Source organism: Pongo abelii, chromosome 1 (assembly GCF_028885655.2).
Source record: "Pongo abelii isolate AG06213 chromosome 1, NHGRI_mPonAbe1-v2.0_pri, whole genome shotgun sequence".
NCBI classification, from domain to species: Eukaryota; Metazoa; Chordata; class Mammalia; order Primates; family Hominidae; genus Pongo; species Pongo abelii.
The window spans coordinates 188,211,576-188,231,782 of NC_071985.2; the positions used below are offsets into that span (position 1 = coordinate 188,211,576).

General features: G+C 39.9%; 2 protein-coding genes across 4 annotated transcripts in view; both read left to right on the forward strand.

The window, feature by feature from the left end:
• Window positions 1-20,207, forward strand: part of ZSWIM5 (zinc finger SWIM-type containing 5) — a 281,205-nt gene that overhangs the window by 205,657 nt on the left and 55,341 nt on the right. The gene's annotated exons all lie outside the window — the stretch shown is intronic.
• LOC129051109 (oligosaccharyltransferase complex subunit OSTC-like) lies at window positions 5-17,124 on the forward strand. The gene has a single exon (XM_054535712.2). The coding sequence runs from the start codon at window positions 14,805-14,807 to the stop codon at window positions 15,120-15,122; it is 318 nt and encodes a 105-aa protein (XP_054391687.1). The 5' UTR covers window positions 5-14,804; the 3' UTR covers window positions 15,123-17,124.

The window sequence follows — 20,207 nt, forward strand, 5'->3', positions numbered from 1 at the left end:
CTGTACAAGTTTTTTATTGAAAAAAAAAAGGTCTTTTTCATCACCACTGTCACCAAAGCAACCCTCTTACCTCTGCTTTGTTACTTTATTGCATGTTAAGAGATTGGGATATTTCTGCAGTTGCAATCACTTAACTTTAATCATTTCATTCTATCCAAACAACTGTGTTTAACTCTAAGTTTCTTAAAGCAGTCCAACTGTGTATCTTAAAAAGATTTTGGTGAAAAAGAACAGAGAATGATAGTATTATATGTTGGTCTAGTTTATGGACTTTGTCAATGCAGTCCCTGTCCCTAGGAGCCTGAAGTGTTCAAACAGTGAAAGAAAGCACAAAATAATTTGTATCATTCAGTGAATTGAGATGGATATGAGAATTCCCTTGATATTTCAGGACCCTACATTAGCATCAGAGTTATTCTAAGGAGCATGTGTTAGCATTGTGCATATGAACTATATATTGGGGGTGCATTAATGGAGAAAGAGTTTATGTTCACTCATTCATTCAACAAATATTTATTAAGTACCATGTGCAGGGAATAGTGCTGATTGTTGAGGGTCTAAAACAGACATGGTTCTTAAAGTAGCTTATAACCTAGTAGCAACAACAGACAGGTCTGAAACAAATGCTTGTTTTTATAATGAAACCAGATTGTAGAAGCCTAATCATGGAAAACCATTGAAAATTTTTAAGAAGGGGCCAGGCATGGTGGCTCATGCCTGTGATTCCCGCACTTTGGGAGGTCAAGGTGGGTGGATCACTTGAGGTCAGGAGTTCAAGACCAGCCTAGTGAACATGGTGAAACCCTGTCTTTATTAAAAATACAAAAATCATCCAGGCATGGTGGTGCATGCCTGTAATCCCAGCTACTTTGGAGGCTGAGGTGGGAGAATTGCTTGAACCTGGGAGGCGGAGGCTGCAGTGAGCCAAGATCACGCCAGTGCACTCCAGCCTGGGTGACAGACAGAACAAGATTCCATCTCCAAAAAAAAAAGGAAAAAGAAAAATTTTAAGAAGAGTTAATAAGCCAGTTTTCATTTTGCTTTTTAGATCCCACTGTGTTCCAAGCATCATGCAAAGGACTTTATTTTTTATTATACTTTAAGTTCTAGGGTACATGTGCACAACGTGCAGGTTTGTTACATAGGTATACATGTGCAATGTCGGTTTGCTGCACCCGTTAACTGGTCATTTACATTAGGTATTTCTCTTAATGCTATCCTTCCCCTGCCCTCCACCCCACGACAGGCCCTGGGGTGTGATGTTCCTCGCCCTGTGTCCAAGTGTTCTCATTTTTCAATTCCCACCTATGAGTGAGAACACGCAGTGTTTGGTTTTCTGTCTGCAGAGGACTTTGTATATGTTAATTCATTTAGGTTTCAAAACTACTTTGTGAGGTATAATAATTTCTACTTTTTAAATAAGGAAGTTATTTATAACCTAGGTTCATTTGACATAAGAATTTTTTGAATTTCTGTAAAGTTTTTTGAGTTTCCCTAAACTACCTTTCTTTTTTGGACGATAACTGATACAGTTTGGATTTGTGTCCCTGCTCAAATGTCATATCCAGTTGTAATCTCCCATGTTGGAGGAGGGGCCTTGTGGGAGGTGAATGGATCATGGGGGCAGATATCCCCCTCTCTGTTCTCCTGATAATGAGTGAGTTTTCATAAGATCCGGTTATTGAAAAGTGTGTAAGCACCTGCCCCTTCTCTCTCTTCCTCTGGCTCCAGCCAGGTAAGATGTGCCTGCTTCCCCTTTGCCTTCCACCATGATTGTAAGTTTCCTGAGGCCTCCCAAGCCGTGCTTCCTGTACAGCCTGCAGAACCATGAGCCAATTAAACCTCTTTTTTAAAAATAAATTACCCATTCTCAGGTATTTTTTTATAGCAGTGCAAGAATGTACTAATACAGAAAATTGATACTGGGAAGTCAGGCATTGCCATAAAGATACCTGAAAATGTGGAAGCAGCTTCAGAACTGGTTAGAAAAGTGGCAGAGGTTAGAAAAGTGTAGAGGGGTTAGAAGAAGACAGGAGGATGAAGGAAAGTTTGGAGCTTCCTAGAGACGTGTTAAATTGTTGTGACCAAAATGCTGATAGTGATATTGACAATGAAGTCCAGGCTGAGATGGTCTCAGATGAAGATGGGGTGCTTTTTGGCAACTGGAGCAAAGATGTTTGAGGCATTGTGCCCCTGCCCTTGGGATCTGTGGAACTTTGAACTTGAGGGTGATGATCTGGGGCATCTGGCAGAAGAAATTTCTGTGCAGCAGTGTTGAAGATGTAGCCTGACTGCTTCTAGCAATCTCAGCTCATATTTGTGAGCAAAAAACAAAACAAAACAAAAAAAAAACAAAAAAAAACTAACCTAAAACTAGAACTTATATTTAAAAGGGAAACAGAGTGTAAAAGTTTGGAAAATTTGCAGCCTGGCCATATGGTAGAAAAGAATTCCCCCTTTCAGGGGAGGAATACAAGCTGACTGCAGAAATTTGCTTAAGTGAAGCCAAGACAATGAGGAAACTGTCTCAAAAGCATTTCAGCCACAGGCACTCAACACCAGCCCTTGAAAGCAGCCATGGGAGCTGAGCTCTTGGGGGTGGAGCTTCTCAAGGCCTTAGGTGCCCACCCGTTGCATCACTGTGACATGGATGTGAGACATGGAGCCAAAGGGGATTATTTTGGAGTTTTAAGGTTTAGTGACTGCCCTGCTGGGTTTTGGACTTGCCTGGGGCCTGTAGCCCCTCTCTTTTGGCTGATTTCTCCTTTTTGAAACGGTAGGAGTATTTACCCAATGCCTATACTTCCGTTGTATCTTGGAAGTAACTAACTTGTTTTTGATTTTACTGGCTCATAAGTGGAAGGGACTTGCCTTGTCTCAGATGAGACTTTGGATGGTGGGCTTTTGAGTTAATGCTGAAATGAGTTAAGACTTGGGGGACTGTTGAGAAGGGTGATTGTATTTTGCAATGTGAGAAGGATATGAGATTTAGAAGGGGCCAGGGGCAGAATTATATGGTTTGGATTTGTGTCCCCACCCAAATCTTATATTGAATTTGTAATCCCCACTGTTGGAGAAGGGCCTGATGGGAGGTGATTGGATCATGGGGATGGATTTATCCCTTGCTGTTCTCATGATAGTGAGTGAGTTCTCATGAGATCTGGTTATTTAAAAGTGTGTAGGCCGGGCGCAGAGGCTCACACCTGTAATCCCAGTACTTTGGGAAGCCAAGGTGGGTGGATTGCTTGCACACAGGAGTTTGAGACCAGCCCAGGAAATATGGCAAAACCCTGTCTCCACAAAAAATTCAAAAATTAGCTGGGCATTGTGGTGCATCCCTGTAGTCCCAACTACTCGGGAGGCTGAGGTGGGAGGATGGCTTGAGCCCAGGAGGCAGAGATTGCAGTGAACCAAAATTGCACCGCTGCACTCCAGCCTGGTGATAGAACCAGACTTTGTCTCAAAATAATAAATAAATGTAAATAAAAGTATGTAGCCCTTCCCACTTCTCTCTCTTCCTCCTGCACCAGCCATATAAGACATGTCTGCTTCCCCTTTGTCTTGTAAGTTTCCTGAGGCCTCCCCAGACATGCTTCCTGTACATCTTGTGGAACTGTGAGCCAATTAAACTTTTCTTTATAAATTACCCAGTTTCAGTTATTTCTTTATAGCAGTGCAAGAACAGACTAATACAATAACTTAGCTACTAGTGTGAAGGAGGCAATGAGACCAGGTGGGTGGCCTGTATAATAGAGTAGTCTACATGCCAAAGGACCTGTCTTTCACAGTTGTTCAACAGAGTCAATCAAGTCTTACAAACAACCTCAGAAAGAACAGTCAGAGCTGGGCGTGGTGGCTCACGCCTGTAATCCCAACACTTTGGGAGGTCAAGGCAGGAGGATTGCCAGACTCCAGGAGATACAAACAGCCTGAACAACATAGTGAGACCTCATCTCTACAAAAAATCAAAAAATTAGCCAGGCATGGTGGTGTGCGCTTGTGGTCCCAGCTACTCAGGAAGCTGAGGCAGGAGAATTGCTTGAGCCCAGGGTATCGAGGCTGCAATGAACAGTGATCATGCTACTGTCCTCAGCATGGACAACAGAGTAAGACTCTGTCTCAAAAAATAAAAATAAAAGGAATAAAGAAAGAACAGACAGGCTTCCAGGAACTCTTGCTAACTAGCAAAAATGTTACGTTGCTTTATACTCAAAGTTGCAGTGTTTACATAATAACTGAGCTCTCTCTATTTGAGTGATACTGTCAAAAAGTAGCTCTCTATATATCTTCTTATCCCACACAGAGAGGCTGTTCTACTCTGACCTCCTTTTTGAGACCTGAGTTCTGCCCCCATCCCCCAGGCCTGTAGCACCAGAGAGAAGAATAGCTCTGTACCCTGACAGCTGGGCTATGGCCTGCTTTTGTGCCTCGTTCCCACTATCTTTTCCCCCAGAATTATTTCCAAGCTCTCTTGCCTCTTCTTGAACTGGCTGCCTTGGTTCAGGACTTGTATTGGCCTGTCTTTTTCACCACAACTGTCACCAAAATAACCCTCTTCCCTCATTACTACTGTGCTGAAAAAACCTACATTCCTCATTACACTTCCCATTCCCATATCTTAATTTTTGTCTGAACTTAGGCTGCAATTGCCACAATCAACTTGAGATGTGATTCTCAGCCTTCCCCAGGAACTACTACTTCTGTATACATGTTTATCCCATACTTATATTAGCTTTCTACGACAGGTTCCATAGTATTCTACAGGCCCTTTCCTGATCTGTTTCTATAACCAGTACTGGTATAAGCATGATACAAAAAGGGGAGATATCATAGAAATAAAATGGACTGGACTGAAAATTCAAGTATATTGGATGAGTGAGGAATGAATAAGAAGAAGACGTAGAACTGAATTCCAAAGTGTCTAGCTAGGATGGCATTGATGGTTTTGATAATGATGTTGCCATTCATTAGAGAACAAAAGAGGAGAAATGAATTTAGGAGGAAGATAGATTTAAGTTTGAGATACTTCTAGGACATTTAGATAAAGATTTCTGATAAACAGTTGAATATATGGACCTGGAACTGAGGGAGAAAGTCAGAATTTTTGAAATCAAAAATTTTAGATAAAAATGATGTTTAAAATCATATTTCTGTTCCCTGCTAAATCTTTAAACACTTAGAACATTTTCCTTCTCCTTTCTCTTTAACCCCATTCCTCACCAAAACAAACCTAAAACAGCAGGAATAAAATGCCCAAAACTGCTAGCTACCTGCTTTTAATCTTAAGAACAGATCCAAGCTTTGCTCTGCTCCCCACTTCCCTGAAACCATTTCTTGTATTAGTCCCTATATGTGTTTGTAGCTAGACATTGCCTTGTCTTTTTTGGATTGGTTACTCAGATTTGACTATCCTTCCAGCTCTGCCTCTAGCACTACTCTATGCGCTACTTGTGATTTGTTCTGGTAACTCCATACCCCAAGATTCTCTGGGATACAGCATCCTGCCAGGACTTCAGTTTCTCTTATCCAAAAAGAAAGATTGAGGAAGGAGGCAGAACAAGATGGCAGAATAGAAGGCTACACCAATTGTTCCCTACCTCCTCACATGAGGACACCAATCTAAGAACCATCTACACACAAAAAAAGTACCCACATAAGAACCAAAAATCAGGTGAGCACTCACAATATCTGGTTTTAACTTCATATTGCTAAAAGAGGCACTGAGGAAGTAGGAAAAACAGTCTTGAATCACCAGTGCCACACCTGCCCAGTCGCCCAGCAGTCATAGCATGGTGTGGAAAGCATTTTGGTCCATTGGGAAAACAGAAATTGCAGCATTTCTGAGGCATTAAACTCAGTGCTGCCCTATTATAACGGAAAACAAAACCGGACCAAAGTCAGCCGACACCTGCCCATAAAGGGAGCATTTAAACCAGCCCTAGCCAAAGAGGAATTGCCAGTCCCAGCAGTCCAAACTTGAGTTCCAGCAAGCCTTCTCTCTGTGGGCTAAAGTGCTCTGGGGCCTTAAATAAACTCGAAAGGCAGTCTAGGCCGCAAGGACTGCAACTCCTAGGCATGTCCTAATGCTGAACTGGGCCCAGAGACAGTGGACTGTGGGGAGACATGTGACCTACTGAGACACCAGCTGGGGTAGCTGAGGGAGTGATGGCATCACCCTTCCCTTAACCCCAGGCAGTTCAGCTTACGGCTCCAAAAGAGACCCTGTCCCTTTGCTTGAGGAGAGGAGAGGGAAGAGTGGGGATGAGTTTGTCTTGCATCTTGGATACCAGCCCAGCCACACCAGGATAGGGCACCAGTCAGAGTCGTGAAGCCCCCTTTCCAGGCCCTAGCTCCCTGTACTACATTACTTGACACACCTTGGGCCAGAAAGGAACCTGCTGCCTTTGAAGGGAAGGAACTAGTCCTGACAGGATTCATTGCCTGCTAACTGAAGAGCCCTGGGGGCCCTGAATAACCAGCAGTGATACTCATGATACATGATACATTGAGAACCTTGGGTGAGACTCTGAAACTTGCTGGCTTAAGGTGAGACTCTGAAACTTGCTGGCTTAAGGTGAGTCTCAGGACATTCCCAGCTGTGGTGGTATGGGGCAAGATGCCTTCCTTCCACTTGAGAAAAGTGGAAGTAAAAGCAAAGGGGACTTTGTCTTGCACCTTAGGTACCAGCTCAGCCACAGGGTCTAGAGCACCAAGTGGCCTCTTGGGGTCCTTCATTCCAGGACTTAGCTCTTGGATGGCTTTTCTAGACCTGCCCTGGGCCACTGAGGAGTGCACTGCCCTGAAGGGTGAGTCGCAAGCCAGGCAGCATTCACCACACGCTGACTGGAGAGGCCTTGGGCCTTAAATGGTAGTCTGGCAGTACTCCTCGTGGGCCTGTGGTAGTGGTGGCCGTGGGAGGCTCCTCTGCCTTTGGAAAGGGGCAGGAAGAGTGGAAGTGTCATGTGCGTCCATGTGAAGAGACCACCAAACAGGCTTTGTGTAAGCAACAAGGCTGTTTATTTCACCTGGGTACAGGCGGGCTGAGTCCGAAAAGATAGTCAGTGAAGGGAGATAGGGGTGGGGCCATTTTATAACATTTGGGTAGGTAGTGGAAAATTACAATCAAAGGGGGTTGTTCTCTGGCTGGCAGGGGTGGGGGTCACAAGGTGCTCAGTGGGGGAGCTTTTGAGCCAGGATGAGCCAGGAGAAGGAATTTCACAAGGTAATGTCATCATTTAAGGCAGGGACCGGCCATTTTCACTTCTTTTGTGGTGGAATGTCATCAGTTAAGGCAGGAACCAGCCATTTTCACTTCTTTTGTGATTCTTCACTTGCTTCGGGCCATCTGGACCTATACGTGTAGGTCACAGGGGATACTATGGCTTAGCTTGGGCTCACAGGCCTGACAGGAAGGACTATATCTTGTGGTTTGAGTGCCAGCTCAGCCACACTACAATGGAACAGCAGGTGAACATCTAAGGTTTTTTTACTCTAGTCCCTGGCTGGCTCCTGGATGGCACCTCTGGACACACCCAGAGTCTGGAGGAACCCACCATCCTGAAGAGAAGGACACAGGCCTGGCTGGCTTTGCCACCTGCTGATTGTGGAGCCTCAGGGCCTTGAGTGAACACAGATGGTAGCTAGGGAGTGGTTACAACAAACCTTGGGTGAGACCTAGTTTGGTGCTGGCTTCAGATTTGACCAAGCACAGTCCTAGTGGTGGTGGCCACAAGGGTACTTATGTCACACCACTACCAGCTCCAGATAGCTCAGAACAGAGAAAGACCCCATTAGTTTGGGAGAAACTAAGGGAAGAGAACAAGAGTCTCTGCCTGTGGTTGCCCAGAGAATTCTTCCGGATCTTGTTCTAGACCACCAAGGCGGTACCTCTATGGGTCTGCAAGAACCACAGTATTACTGGGGTTGGGGTGACCACTAAAGCAGATACAGCTTAGATCACAATACCCAAGTCCTTTCAAATATCTGGAAAGCCTTCCCAAGAAGGACAGGTACAAACAAGCCAAGGCTAAGAAGACTACAACAAATACCTAACTCTTCAATTCCCAGACACTGACGAACATCTACAAGCATCAACACCATCCAGGAAAACATGACCTCATCAAATGAACTAAAGGTACCAGGAACCAATCCTGGAGAAACACAGATGTGTGACCTTTCAGAAAGAATTCAAAATAGCTGTTTTGAGGAAACTCAAAGAAATTCAAGATAACACAAAGAAGGAGTTTAGAATTCTATCAGATAAATTTAACAAAGAGATTGAAATACTCCAAAAGAAGCAAAAATTCTGGAGCTGAAAAATGCAATTGGCATACAGAAGAATGCATCAGAGTCTTTTAATAGCAGAATTGATCAAGCAGAAGAAGGAATTAGTGAACTTGAAGACAGGCTATTTGAAAATTCACAGTAGAAGAGATGAAAAAAAGAATAAAATGAGTGATACATACCTACAAGATCTAGAATATAGCTTCAAGGGGCAAATCTAAGAGTTATTGGGCTTAAAAGAGGATGTATACAAAGAGATTGGGGGTAGAGAGTTTATTCAAAGGGATTATATCAGAGAATTTCCCAAACCTAGAGGAAGATATATCAATATCCAAGTACAGGTAGGTTATAGAACACCAAGCATATTTAACCCAAAGAAGACTACTTTAAGACATTTAATAATCAAACTCCCAAAGGTCAAGGATAAAGAAAGGATCCTAAAAGTAGCAAGAGAAAAAGTAACATACAATGGAGTCTGGCAGCAGACTTCTCAGTGGAAACTTTACGGGCCAGGAGAGAGTGGCATGACATGTTTAAAGTGAAGGAAAAAAACTTTTATCCTAAAATAGTATGTTTGGCAAAAATACCCTTCAAACATGAAGGAGAAATAAAGACTTTCCCAGACAAACAAAAACTGAGGGATTTCATCAACACCAGACTGGCCTACAAGAAATGCTAAAAGGGAGTACTTCTATCAGTACAAAAAGGATGTTAATGAACAGTAAGAAATCATATGAAGGTACAGAACTCACTGGTGATAGTAAGTAGACAGAAAAACACGGAATATTATAACACTGTAACTGTGATGTGTAAACTACTCTTAAGTAGAAAGGCTAAACTATGAACCAATCACAAATAATAACTACAACTTTCAAGACATAGCATAATAAGATAAAAGTAGAAACAACAAAAAGTTAAAAAGCAGGGACACGAAGTTAAGTTGTAGAGTTTTTATTAGGTCTCTTTTGGCTTGTTTGTTTGCTTATTTAAACAGTGTAAGTTGTTATCAGTTTAAAATAATGGGTTATAAGATAGTATTTGCAAGCCTCATGGTAACTTCAAGCCAAAAAAAAAAAAATACAACAGATACACAAAAAGTTAAAAGTAAGAAACTAAATCATAACACCAGAGAAAGTCACCTTCACTAAAGGAGAACAGGAAGGAAAGAAGGAAGAGAAGACCACAGAACAACCAGAAAACAAATAACAAAATGACAGGACTAAGTCCTTACTTATCAATAACAACACTGAATGTAAATAGACTAAGCTCTCCAATAAAAAGACATAAAGTGGCTGGATGGATTAAAAAAAAATTAGACCCAGTGATCTGTTACCTACAAGAAACACACTTCACTTATAAAGACAAACATAGACTGAAAATTAAGGGATTGAAAAAAAAAGGTATTTCATGTCAATGGAAACAAAAGGAGCAGGAGTAGCTATACTTTTGTCAGACAAAAACTAAAAGAAGAGACAAGGTCATGATATAATGATAAAGGGGTTAGTTCAGTAAGAGGATATAACAATTGTAAATATATATACACCCAACACTGGAGCACCCAAATATATAGAGCAAATACTATTACAACTAAATAGAGAGACCTCAGTATAGTAATAGCTAGAGACTTCAACACCCCACTATTAGCATTGGACACATCCTCCAGACAGAAAATCAACAAAGAAACATTGGATTTAATCTGCACGATACACCAAATGCAACTAATAGATATTTACAGAACATTTCAGCCAGCAGCTGCAGAATACACATTTTTTTCCTCAGCACATGGATTATTCTCAAAGGTAGACCACATGTTAGGTTACAAAACAAGTCTTAAAACAGTCAAAAAAAAGAAATAAGCGTCTTCTCTGACCACAATGGAATAAAACTAGAAATCAATAACAAGAGGAATTTTGGAAACTATACAAATACATGGAAATTAAACAATATGCTCCTGGATGACCAGTGGGTCAATAAAGAAATTAAGAGGAAATTGAAAATTTTCTTAAAACCAATGATAATGGAAACACAACATACTAAAACCTATGGGATACAGCAAAAGCAGTACTAAGAGGGAAATGTATAGCTGTAAGTACCTACATCAAAAAGAAGAAAAACTTCAAATAAACAATCTAATGATGCATCTTAAAGAACTAGAAAAGCAAGAGCAAACCAAACCCAAAATTAATATTAATAGAAGAAAAGAAATAATAAAGATCAGAGCAGAAATAAATTGAAATGAAAACAATACAAAAAAATCAATAAAACAAAAGGTTGGTTTTTTGAAAAGTTAAAATTGACAAACCTTTAGCCAGACTAAGAAAAAAAGAGAGACGACCCAAATAAATAAAATCAGAGTTGAAAAAGGAGACATTACAGCTGATACCACAGAAATTCGAAGGATCATTAGTGGCTACTGTGAACAACTATATGCCAATAAATCAGAAAATCTAAAAGCAATGGACAAATTTCAAGACTCATATAACCTATCAAGACTGAACCATGAAGAAACCCAAAACTTGAACAGACCAATAACAAGTAACAAGATCAAAGCCATAATAAAAAAAAGTCAACCCAGTAATGAAAAGCCTGAGATGCAGCTGAATTCTACCAAACATTTAAAGAAGGATTAATACCAATCTTACTCAAACTATTCTGAAAATAGAGGAGGAAGAAATACTTCCAAACTCATTCTACAAGGCAAATATTACCCTGATACCAAAACCAGACAAAGACATATCAAAAAAATAAAACTACAGGCCAATATCTCTGATGAATATTGATGCAAAAAATCCTCAACAAAATACTAGCAAACTGAATTCAACAATACATTAAAAAGATCATTCATCATGACCAAGTGGGATTTATCCCTGAGATGCAAGGATGGTTCAATATATGGAAATCAATCAATATGATACATCATATCAGCAGAATAAAGTATAAAAACCATATGATCATTTCAATTGATGCTGAAAAAGCACTTGATAAAATCCAACATCTCTTCATGATAAAAATGCTTTAAAAAATGGGTATAGAAGGAACATACCTCAACATAATAAAAGACATATATGGCAGACCCACAGCTAATATCATATTGAATGGGGAAAAACTGAAAACCTTTCCTCTAAGATCTGGAACATGGCAAGGATGCCCCATGTTACCACTGTTATTCAACATAATGCTGGAGGTCCTAGCTAGAGCAAGCAAACGAGAGAGAAGTAAGGGCATTTAAATTGGAAAGGAAGAAGTCAAATTATCCTCGTTTGCAGATGATATGATCTTATATTTGGAAAAACCTAAAGACTCCACCGAAAAACTATTAGAATTGATTAACAAATTCAGTAAAGTTGCAGGATACGAAATCAACTTACAAAAATCAGCAGGCCGGGCGCGGTGGCTCACGTCTGTAATCCCATCACTTTGGAGGGCCGAGGCAGGAGGATCATCTAAGGTCAGGAGTTTGAGACAAGCCTGGCCAACATGGTGAAACTCTACCTCTACTAAAAATACAAAAATTACCCAGGTGTGATGGTGGGCACCTGTAATCCCAGCTACTTGGAAAGCTGAGGCAGGAGAATCGCTTGAACCGAGGAGGCAGAGGTTGCAGTGAGCTGAGATCGTGCCACTGCAACTCCAGCCGGGGCGACAACAGTGAGACTCCACCAAAAAAAAAAAAAAAAAAAAAAAAAATCAGTAGCAATTGTATATGGGAACAGTGAACAATCTAAAAAATAAATTTAAAAAGTAATCCCATTTACAATGGCCACAAATAAAATTAAATACTTAGGAGTTAACCAAAGAAGTGAAAGATCTCTATAATGAGAACTATAAAACACCGATGAAAGAAATTGAAGAAGACACCAAAAAATGGAAAGATATTCCATGTTCATGGATTGGAAAAATCAATATTGTTAAAATATTCATACTACTCAATCTACAGATTCAATGTAATCCCTATCAAAATACCAATGACATTTTTCACAGAAATAGAAAAAACAATTCTAAAATTGTTTTTTGTTATGTGAAACCACAAAAGACCTGGAATAACCAAAGCTATCCTAAGCAAAAAGAACAAAACTGGAGTTATTACTTGACTTCACATTATACTACAGAGCTATAGTAACTAAAATAGCATGGTACTGTCATAAAATAGACACACAGACCAATGGAACAGAATAGAAAACCCAGAAACAAATCCACACACCTACACTGAACTCATTTGTTACAAAGGTGCCAAGAACATACACTGGGGAAAAGACAGTTTTTTCAATAAGTGGATGCTGGGAAACTGGATATCTATATGCAGAGGAAATGAAACTAGACCCCTATCTCTAGCCATATACAAAAATCAGATAAAAATGGATTAAAGACTTAAATCTAAGACCTGAAACTATGAAACTACTACAAGAAAACATTGGGGAAACTCTCTAGGACACTGGACTGGGCAAAGATTTCTTGAATAATAACCCACAAGCACAGGCAACCAAAGCAAAAATGGATAAATGGGATCACATCAAGTTAAAAAGCTTCTGTACAGAAAGGAAATAATCGACAAAGTGAAGAGATAACCCACAGAATGGGAGAAAATATTAGCAAACTACCCATCTGACAAGGAATTAATAACCAGAATATCTAAGGAGTTTAATTCAATAGGAAAAAAATCTAATAATCTGATTTTAAAATGGGCAATAGATCTGAACAGACATTTCTCAAAAGAGGACATACAAATGGCAAATGAGTATATGAAAAGGTACTCAATATCATTTGTCATCAGAGAAATGCAAATCTAAACCACAATGTCATGTCATCTCACCTCAGTAAAAATTGCTTATATCCAAAAGACAGGCAATAAGAAGTGCTGGTGAGGATGTGGAGAAAAGGGAACCCTCGTACACTGTTGGTGGCAAAGTAAATTAGTACAACCACTATGGAGAACAGTTTGAAAGTTCCTCAAAAAACTAAACAGAGCTACCATATGATTCAGCAATCCTACTGCTGGGTATATACCCCAAAGAAAGGAAATCGGTATATCAGAGAGAGGTCTGCACTTGCATGTTTGTTTGTTGCAGCACTGTTCACAATAGCCAAGATATGGAACCATCCTAAGTGTCCATCAGCAGACGAATGCATAAAGAAAATGTGGTACTTATACACAGTGGAGTACTATGCAGCAATAAAAAAGAATGAGATCAGTTGGGTGCAGTGGCTCACACCTGTAATCCTAGCACTTTGGGAGGTCGAAGCAGGCAGATTGCTTGAGCTCAGGAGTTCAAGACCAGCCTGGGCAACATGGCAAAACTCTATCTCTAGAAAAATTACAAAAAAGTAGCCAGGTGTTGGTGGCATGCACCTGTAGTCTCAACTACTGGGGAGGCTGAGGCAAGAGAATTGCTTGAGCTTAGGAGGTTAAGGCTGCAGTGAGCCATGATCATGCCACTGCACTCCAGCCTGGGTGACAGAGTGAGACCCTATCTCAAAAAAAAAAAAAAAAAAAAAATGAGATTCTGTCATTTGCAACAACGTGGATGGAACTGGAGGTTATTATGCTAGGTGAAATAACCCAGGCACAGAAAGACAAACATCATCACATGTTCTCACTTATTTGTGAGATCTAAAAATCAAAACAATTGAGCTCATGGAGATAGAGTAGAAGGATGGTTACGAGAGGCTGGGAAGGGTAGCCGGGGGATGTCAGGGAGGTGGGGATGGTTAATGTGTACAAAACATAGTTAGAATGAAAAAGACCTAGTATTTGATAGCACAACAGGATGATTATAGTCAATAAATAATTTAATTGTACATTTTTAAATCACTGAAAGAGTATAATTGGATTGTTTGTAACACAAAGAATAAATACTTGAGGTAATGGATACCCCATTTTCCATGTTGTGATTATTATGCATTGCATGTCTATATCAAAACATCTCATGTACCCCATAAATATATACACCTACTATCTACCCACAAAAATTAAAATTAAGAAAGAAAGATTGAATACCAAGAGAAAAGTAAGATAACTTGAGAAGTCAGGTCAGGAACCATGTTTTGCTAATTTCTGAGTGTCCCTCACCAAGCACGATACCTATAAAATAATCAATGTTCTATAAGTGTTTGTTGATTGAAAACATCCTTGAATAAACAGGTGATGAAAGAGGAGCCAATGTAAGAATTAACAAAGTAATGGGAAAAAACTAGCAAGTTATTATCAAAGAAAATGTAGCATTGAGTTTCAAAAAGTGAATGGTCAACAGTGTGGAATACTGTGGAAGATAGAACTAACAAACATGGAAAAAGAATTTGGGGGAAATACAAACTATGCAGAAATGATAAAACTTTGAAAAATTATTAATATCAGAAATAAAAAGATATTACAACCTATGAAATAACTAGATACTACAAAAACAAATGCAAACAATAGAAAAAAAATAATGAGTATTACACATTTGATGGCAGAAAATTTTAAAACTCAGTAGAATTGTTGGAACATAAAATTCCTACGGAGAACAGCCCTTGCTGCCACCAACATGGAGACTTTGTACTGTGTCCCGTTCTTTGTGCACGAATGTCCTAACTTGAAGCTGAAGAAGCCACCCTGGCTGCCCATGCCGTTGGCCATGACTGTGTATGCTCTGGTGGTGGCGTCTTACTTCCTCATCACCAGAGGAATAATTTATGATGTTATTGTTGAACCTACAACTGTTGGTTCTATGACTGATGAACATGGGCATCAGAGGCCAGTAGCTTTCTTGGCCTACAGAGTAAATGGACAGTATATTATGGAAGGACTTGCATCCAGCTTCCTGTTTACGGTGGGAGGTTTAGGTTTCATAATCCTGGACTGATCGAATGCACCAAATATCCCAAAACTCAATAGATTTCTTCTTCTATTCATTGGATTCATGTGTGTCTTATTGAGGTTCTTCATGACTACTCAAGTATTCATGAGAATGAAACTGCCAGGCTATCTGATGGGTTAGAGTGCATTTGAGAAGATGTCAGTGGATACTGGATTTGCTTCTATCAAAGAAGTTTTAAAGGCTGTACCAGTCCTCTAATATGAAATGTGGAAAAGAATGAAGAGCAGCAGTAAAAGAAATATGTAGTGAAAAAACAGGAAGCATATTGAAGCTTGGCCTAGAATTTATTCTTCGTATTAAAGAGACAAGTTTATCACAGTATTTTTTTTTCCTGCTGACCTATTGCTATGCCAGCGATGTTGAGTGGCATTTTCTTCTTAGTTTTTCATTTCTTAAAGAAAATATACTCCATATCTACAACTGTAATATCAAATAAAGTGATTATTTTTTGCAACTCCCTTAAAAAATTCCTATGGAATAGAGCAAAAAGAGAAATGAAAAAGAGGAGGAAAAATGTATCAAAAATTAAAATGAGTCCTCAAATTCCAGTGTTTAACTAATAGGGGTTAATAGGGGTTTCAGAAATAGAAAACAGAGGTAAGGAATTCACCAATGAAATAATTGAACAAAATTTTCTAGAATAAAACATGAATTTCTTTTTTTTTTTTTTTTGAGACCGAGTCTCACTCTGTCGTCTAGGCTGTAGTGCAGTGGCGTGATCTTGGCTCACTACAAGCTCCACCTCCCCAGTTCACACCATTCTCCTGCCTCAGCCTCCCCAGTAGCTGGGACTACAGGCGCCCACCACCACGCCCGGCTAATTTTTTGTATTTTCAGTAGAGACGGGGTTTCACCATGTTAGCCAGGATGGTCTCGATCTCCTGACCTTGTGATCTACCCACCTCGGCCTCCTAAAGTGCTGGGATTACAGGTATGAGCCACTGTGCCCGGCCCAAAAACATGAATTTCTAAAGTGAAAAGATTCCGACTGGGTGGGATGGCTCACGCCAGTAATTCCAGCACTCTGGGAGGTCAAAGCAGGAGGATCACATGAGCCCAGGAGTTCAAGACCAGCCTGGGCAACAAAGTAAGACCCCCATCTCTACAAAAAAAAAATCAAAAACATTAGCTGGGCGTGGTGGTGTGTGCCTGTAGTCCCAGCTGCTCAGGAGGCCGAGGCAAGGCCAGAGGATTGCTTGAGCCCAGGAGTTTCAGGCTGCAGCGAGCTACAATGGCACCACTGCACTCCAGCCTGGGAGACAAAGATCCTATCTCAGAAAAAAAAAAAAAAGACAAACAACAGCAACAAAACAGTGAGAGGATTCCACTAAATGCCGAGAAAGGGAAAAGAATAATCTTTTCAATAAGCGATGCTGGATCAACTGGAAATTGAGTTTCTTGTTGAAACTTGATTTCTACCTGATACCATTCAGAAAAATCAGTTGTGGATGGATTGCAGATATAAATGTGAAAAGTAGAAGAGTAAAACCTAAAAGATAAGAGAACACCTTCATGTCCTTGAGGTAGAGAAAATTTTCTTTAGTAGGAAAAGGCCAATAAATTGGAATACATTAATGTTTTTTTTTTTTTTTTGAGACAGAGTTTCACTCTCGTTGCCCAGGCTGGAGTGCAATAGCATGATTTCAGCTCACCATACATTAAAATTTTTAAATTACCATTTATCAGCCAGGCACCATGGCTCACACCTGTAATCCCAGCACTTTGGGAGGCTGGGGAGGCAGATCACCTGAGGTCAGGAGTTCAAGACCAGCCTGACCAGCATGGTGAAATCCCATCTCTACTAAAAATACAAAAATTAGCCAGGCATGGTAGTGCGCACCACCTGTAATCCCAGCCACTTGGGAGGCTGAGGCAGGAGAATGGCTTGAACCCTGGAGGCGGAGGTTGCAGTGAGCTGAGATCACACCACTGCACTCCAGCCTGGGCAACAGAGTGAGACTCCATCTCAAAAAAAAAGAAAGAAAAATTGGTTCCTTAGACTTAATAATAACCCCCTCAGGACAGGTCTCATTATATAAGCCTCAATGCTTACGTGGAGGCTGAACCCATACAATGGTTTGTTTCATAATTATTTATAAAAGACATCCTTTCTATCTTATCTTCACTTGTCACCATTTCTCTTAGTTTTAGTCCTTAGGAAAAAATTCAGACTATAATGTTAAAGTATCATTTACATTGACTAGGTCTACTTTACTGTTACTAAAGATAAGTGGTTTCATACTCATCTCTTTCTCTGAAAAGACTAAAATGTTCTAACCAGTGAACATATAAGGGCATTTTAATTTAATTAGATTTTTAAACTAAAGAAAGAATTTTTAGAAAAGATGCTGCCTGGGAGTTAGTGAGAGATAGCTGAAGAAGCCAGTTTGTGAACTCCACACCTAGTTTATCTGCTTAAATGATTTGTGCCCTTGTTTATTCCTTAATGCTGTCCGCTACTGTGACCTTTGAATATTGACATTTCTTATAGATTAATCTTACATTTTCTCCTCTTCTTATTTTATATGATCTCTGTAGGCAATCTCATTTACATCCTTGTCTTCAAATATTACCTACATTCCATGACTTACAAATGTATTTATTTATTTATTTATTTATTTATTTATTTTTTTTTTTTTGAGGCAGGGTCTTACTCTCTCACCTAGGCTGGAATGCAGTGGCACAATCACAGCTCACTGCAGCCTCAGTCTCCCTGGGTTCAAGTGATCCTCCCACTTCAGCCTCCCAAGTAGCCGGGACTACAGGCTCATGCCACCATGCTTGGCTAATTTTTGTATTTTTTTATAGAGACAGGGTCTCGCTGCGTTGCCCAGGCTGGTCTTGAACTCTTGGTCTCAAGCAACACACCCACCTTGGCCTCCCAAAGTGCTAGGATTACAGGCATGAGCCACTGTGCCCGACCTCACACATGTATTTCTTCAGCCCATATCTTTTGAGCGTTGGACTCTTTATCCAACTATTTAATGTCATAAAGGCATCCCAAGATCAACATACCCAAATGTGATTTTATGATCTTCTTCCCCAAATTTATTTATCCTCCTGTATTCACCATATAGCACCACCATCTAGCCATGGAATCATGATGAAAACTTTGTAGTTACTCCTAACACCTTTGCCTTTTGTGTATTCCACATGCAATATGTTGCAAGAACAGAACTATATTTCATAATTTTCTACTTCTCCCTATTAAGTCGAACCACTATAATCTCTCACGTAAATTGCTATAGTAGCCATCTAACTGATCTTTCAATTTCCACTATTAATCCCCTCTATTCCATTCTTCACACCACCATCCTTCAGTGGCCTCCTATTACTGTTAGGATCGAGTCCAAATTTCTGTGGCATACAAAACTTTGCATGATCTGGCTTTTGCCTGCGTTTTCACATGATATTCCCTCTCCTTGAGAGAATATCCTCCTTTCCCATACTATTTCTATCCTCCCTCCCTTATTATAGTTGTATTTAATTACCAAAGTAATTTATGACATAATGTTTTTTTTGAACAAAAAGTACACAGTATTTCTTCCACTCTCTGCCAGGCTAACTCCTATTTATTCTTCAAGTGTCAGCTTAAATGTCACTTTCTCAGAGAAGCCTTCTTTGGCTCTTCTTCCTTTCCACACAAAAATGTGTACATGTGATTATTTGCTTCAGGTCTCTCTCCCCAACTATAAGCTCCGTATCTGCTTTGTTTACCATTATATATCCAGTATTTGGCACAGGCACAGGTTCTGTATATATCAAGCTCTCTATAAATATTGGCTGAATAAATGAAAATGTCTTAGAAATGAAAATGAAAATTGTTGGACATTTGGGTTGGTTCCAAGTCTTTGCTATTGTGAATAGTGCTGCAATAAACATACGTGTGCATGTGTCTTTATAGCAGCATGATTTATAGACCTTTGGGTATATACTCAGTAATGGGGTGGCTGGGTCAAATGGTATTTCTAGTTCTAGATCCCTGAGGAATCGCCACACTGACTTCCACAAGGGTTGAACTAGTTTACAGTCCCACCAACAGTACAAAAGTGTTCCTATTTCTCCACATCCTCTCCAGCACCTGTTGTTTCCTGACTTTTTAATGATTGCCATTCTAACAGGTGTGAGATGGTATCTCATCGTGGTTTTGATTTGCATTTCTCTGATGGCCAGTGATGGTGAGCATTTTTTCATGTGTTTTTTGGCTGCATAAATGTCTTCTTTTGAGAAATGTCCGTTCATGTCCTTTGCCCACTTTTTGATGGGGTTGTTTGTTTTTTTCTTGTAAATTTGTTTGAGTTCATTGTAGATTCTAGATATTAGCCCTTTGTCAGATGAGTAGGTTGTGAAAATTTTCTCCCATTCTGTAGGTTGCCTGTTCACTCTGATGGTAGTTTCTTTTGCTGTGCAGAAGCTCTTTAGTTTAATTAGATCCCATTTGTCAATTTTGGCTTTTGTTGCCATTGCTTTTGGTGTTTTAGACATGAAGTCCTTGCCCATGCCTATGTCCTGAATGGTAATGCCTAGGTTTTCTTCTAGGGTTTTTATGGTTTTAGGTCTAACATGTAAGTCTTTAATCCATCTTGAATTAATTTTTGTGTAAGGTGTAAGGAAGGGATCCAGTTTCAGCTTTCTACATATGGCTAGCCAGTTTTCCCAGCACCATTTATTAAATAGGGAATCCTTTCCCCATTGCTTGTTTTTCTCAGGTTTGTCAAAGATCAGATAGTTGTTCATATGCGGCGTTACTTCTGAGGGCTCTGTTCTGTTCCATTGATCTATATCTCTGTTTTGGTACCAGTACCATGCTGTTTTGGTTACTGTAGCCTTGTAGTATAGTTTGAAGTCAGGTAGCATGATGCCTCCAGCTTTGTTCTTTTGGCTTAGGATTGACTTGGCGATGCAGGCTCTTTTTTGGTTCCATATGAACTTTAAAGTAGTTTTTTCCAATTTTGTGAAGAAAGTCATTGGTAGCTTGATGGGGATGGCATTGAATCTATAAATTACCTTGGGCAGTATGGCCATTTTCATGATATTGATTCTTCCTACCCATGAGCATGGAATGTTCTT

Coding starts and splice junctions, on each gene's coding strand:
- LOC129051109 (XM_054535712.2), top strand. CDS start 14,805: ATGGAGACTTTGTACTGTGTCCCGTTCTTTGTGCACGAATGTCCTAAC.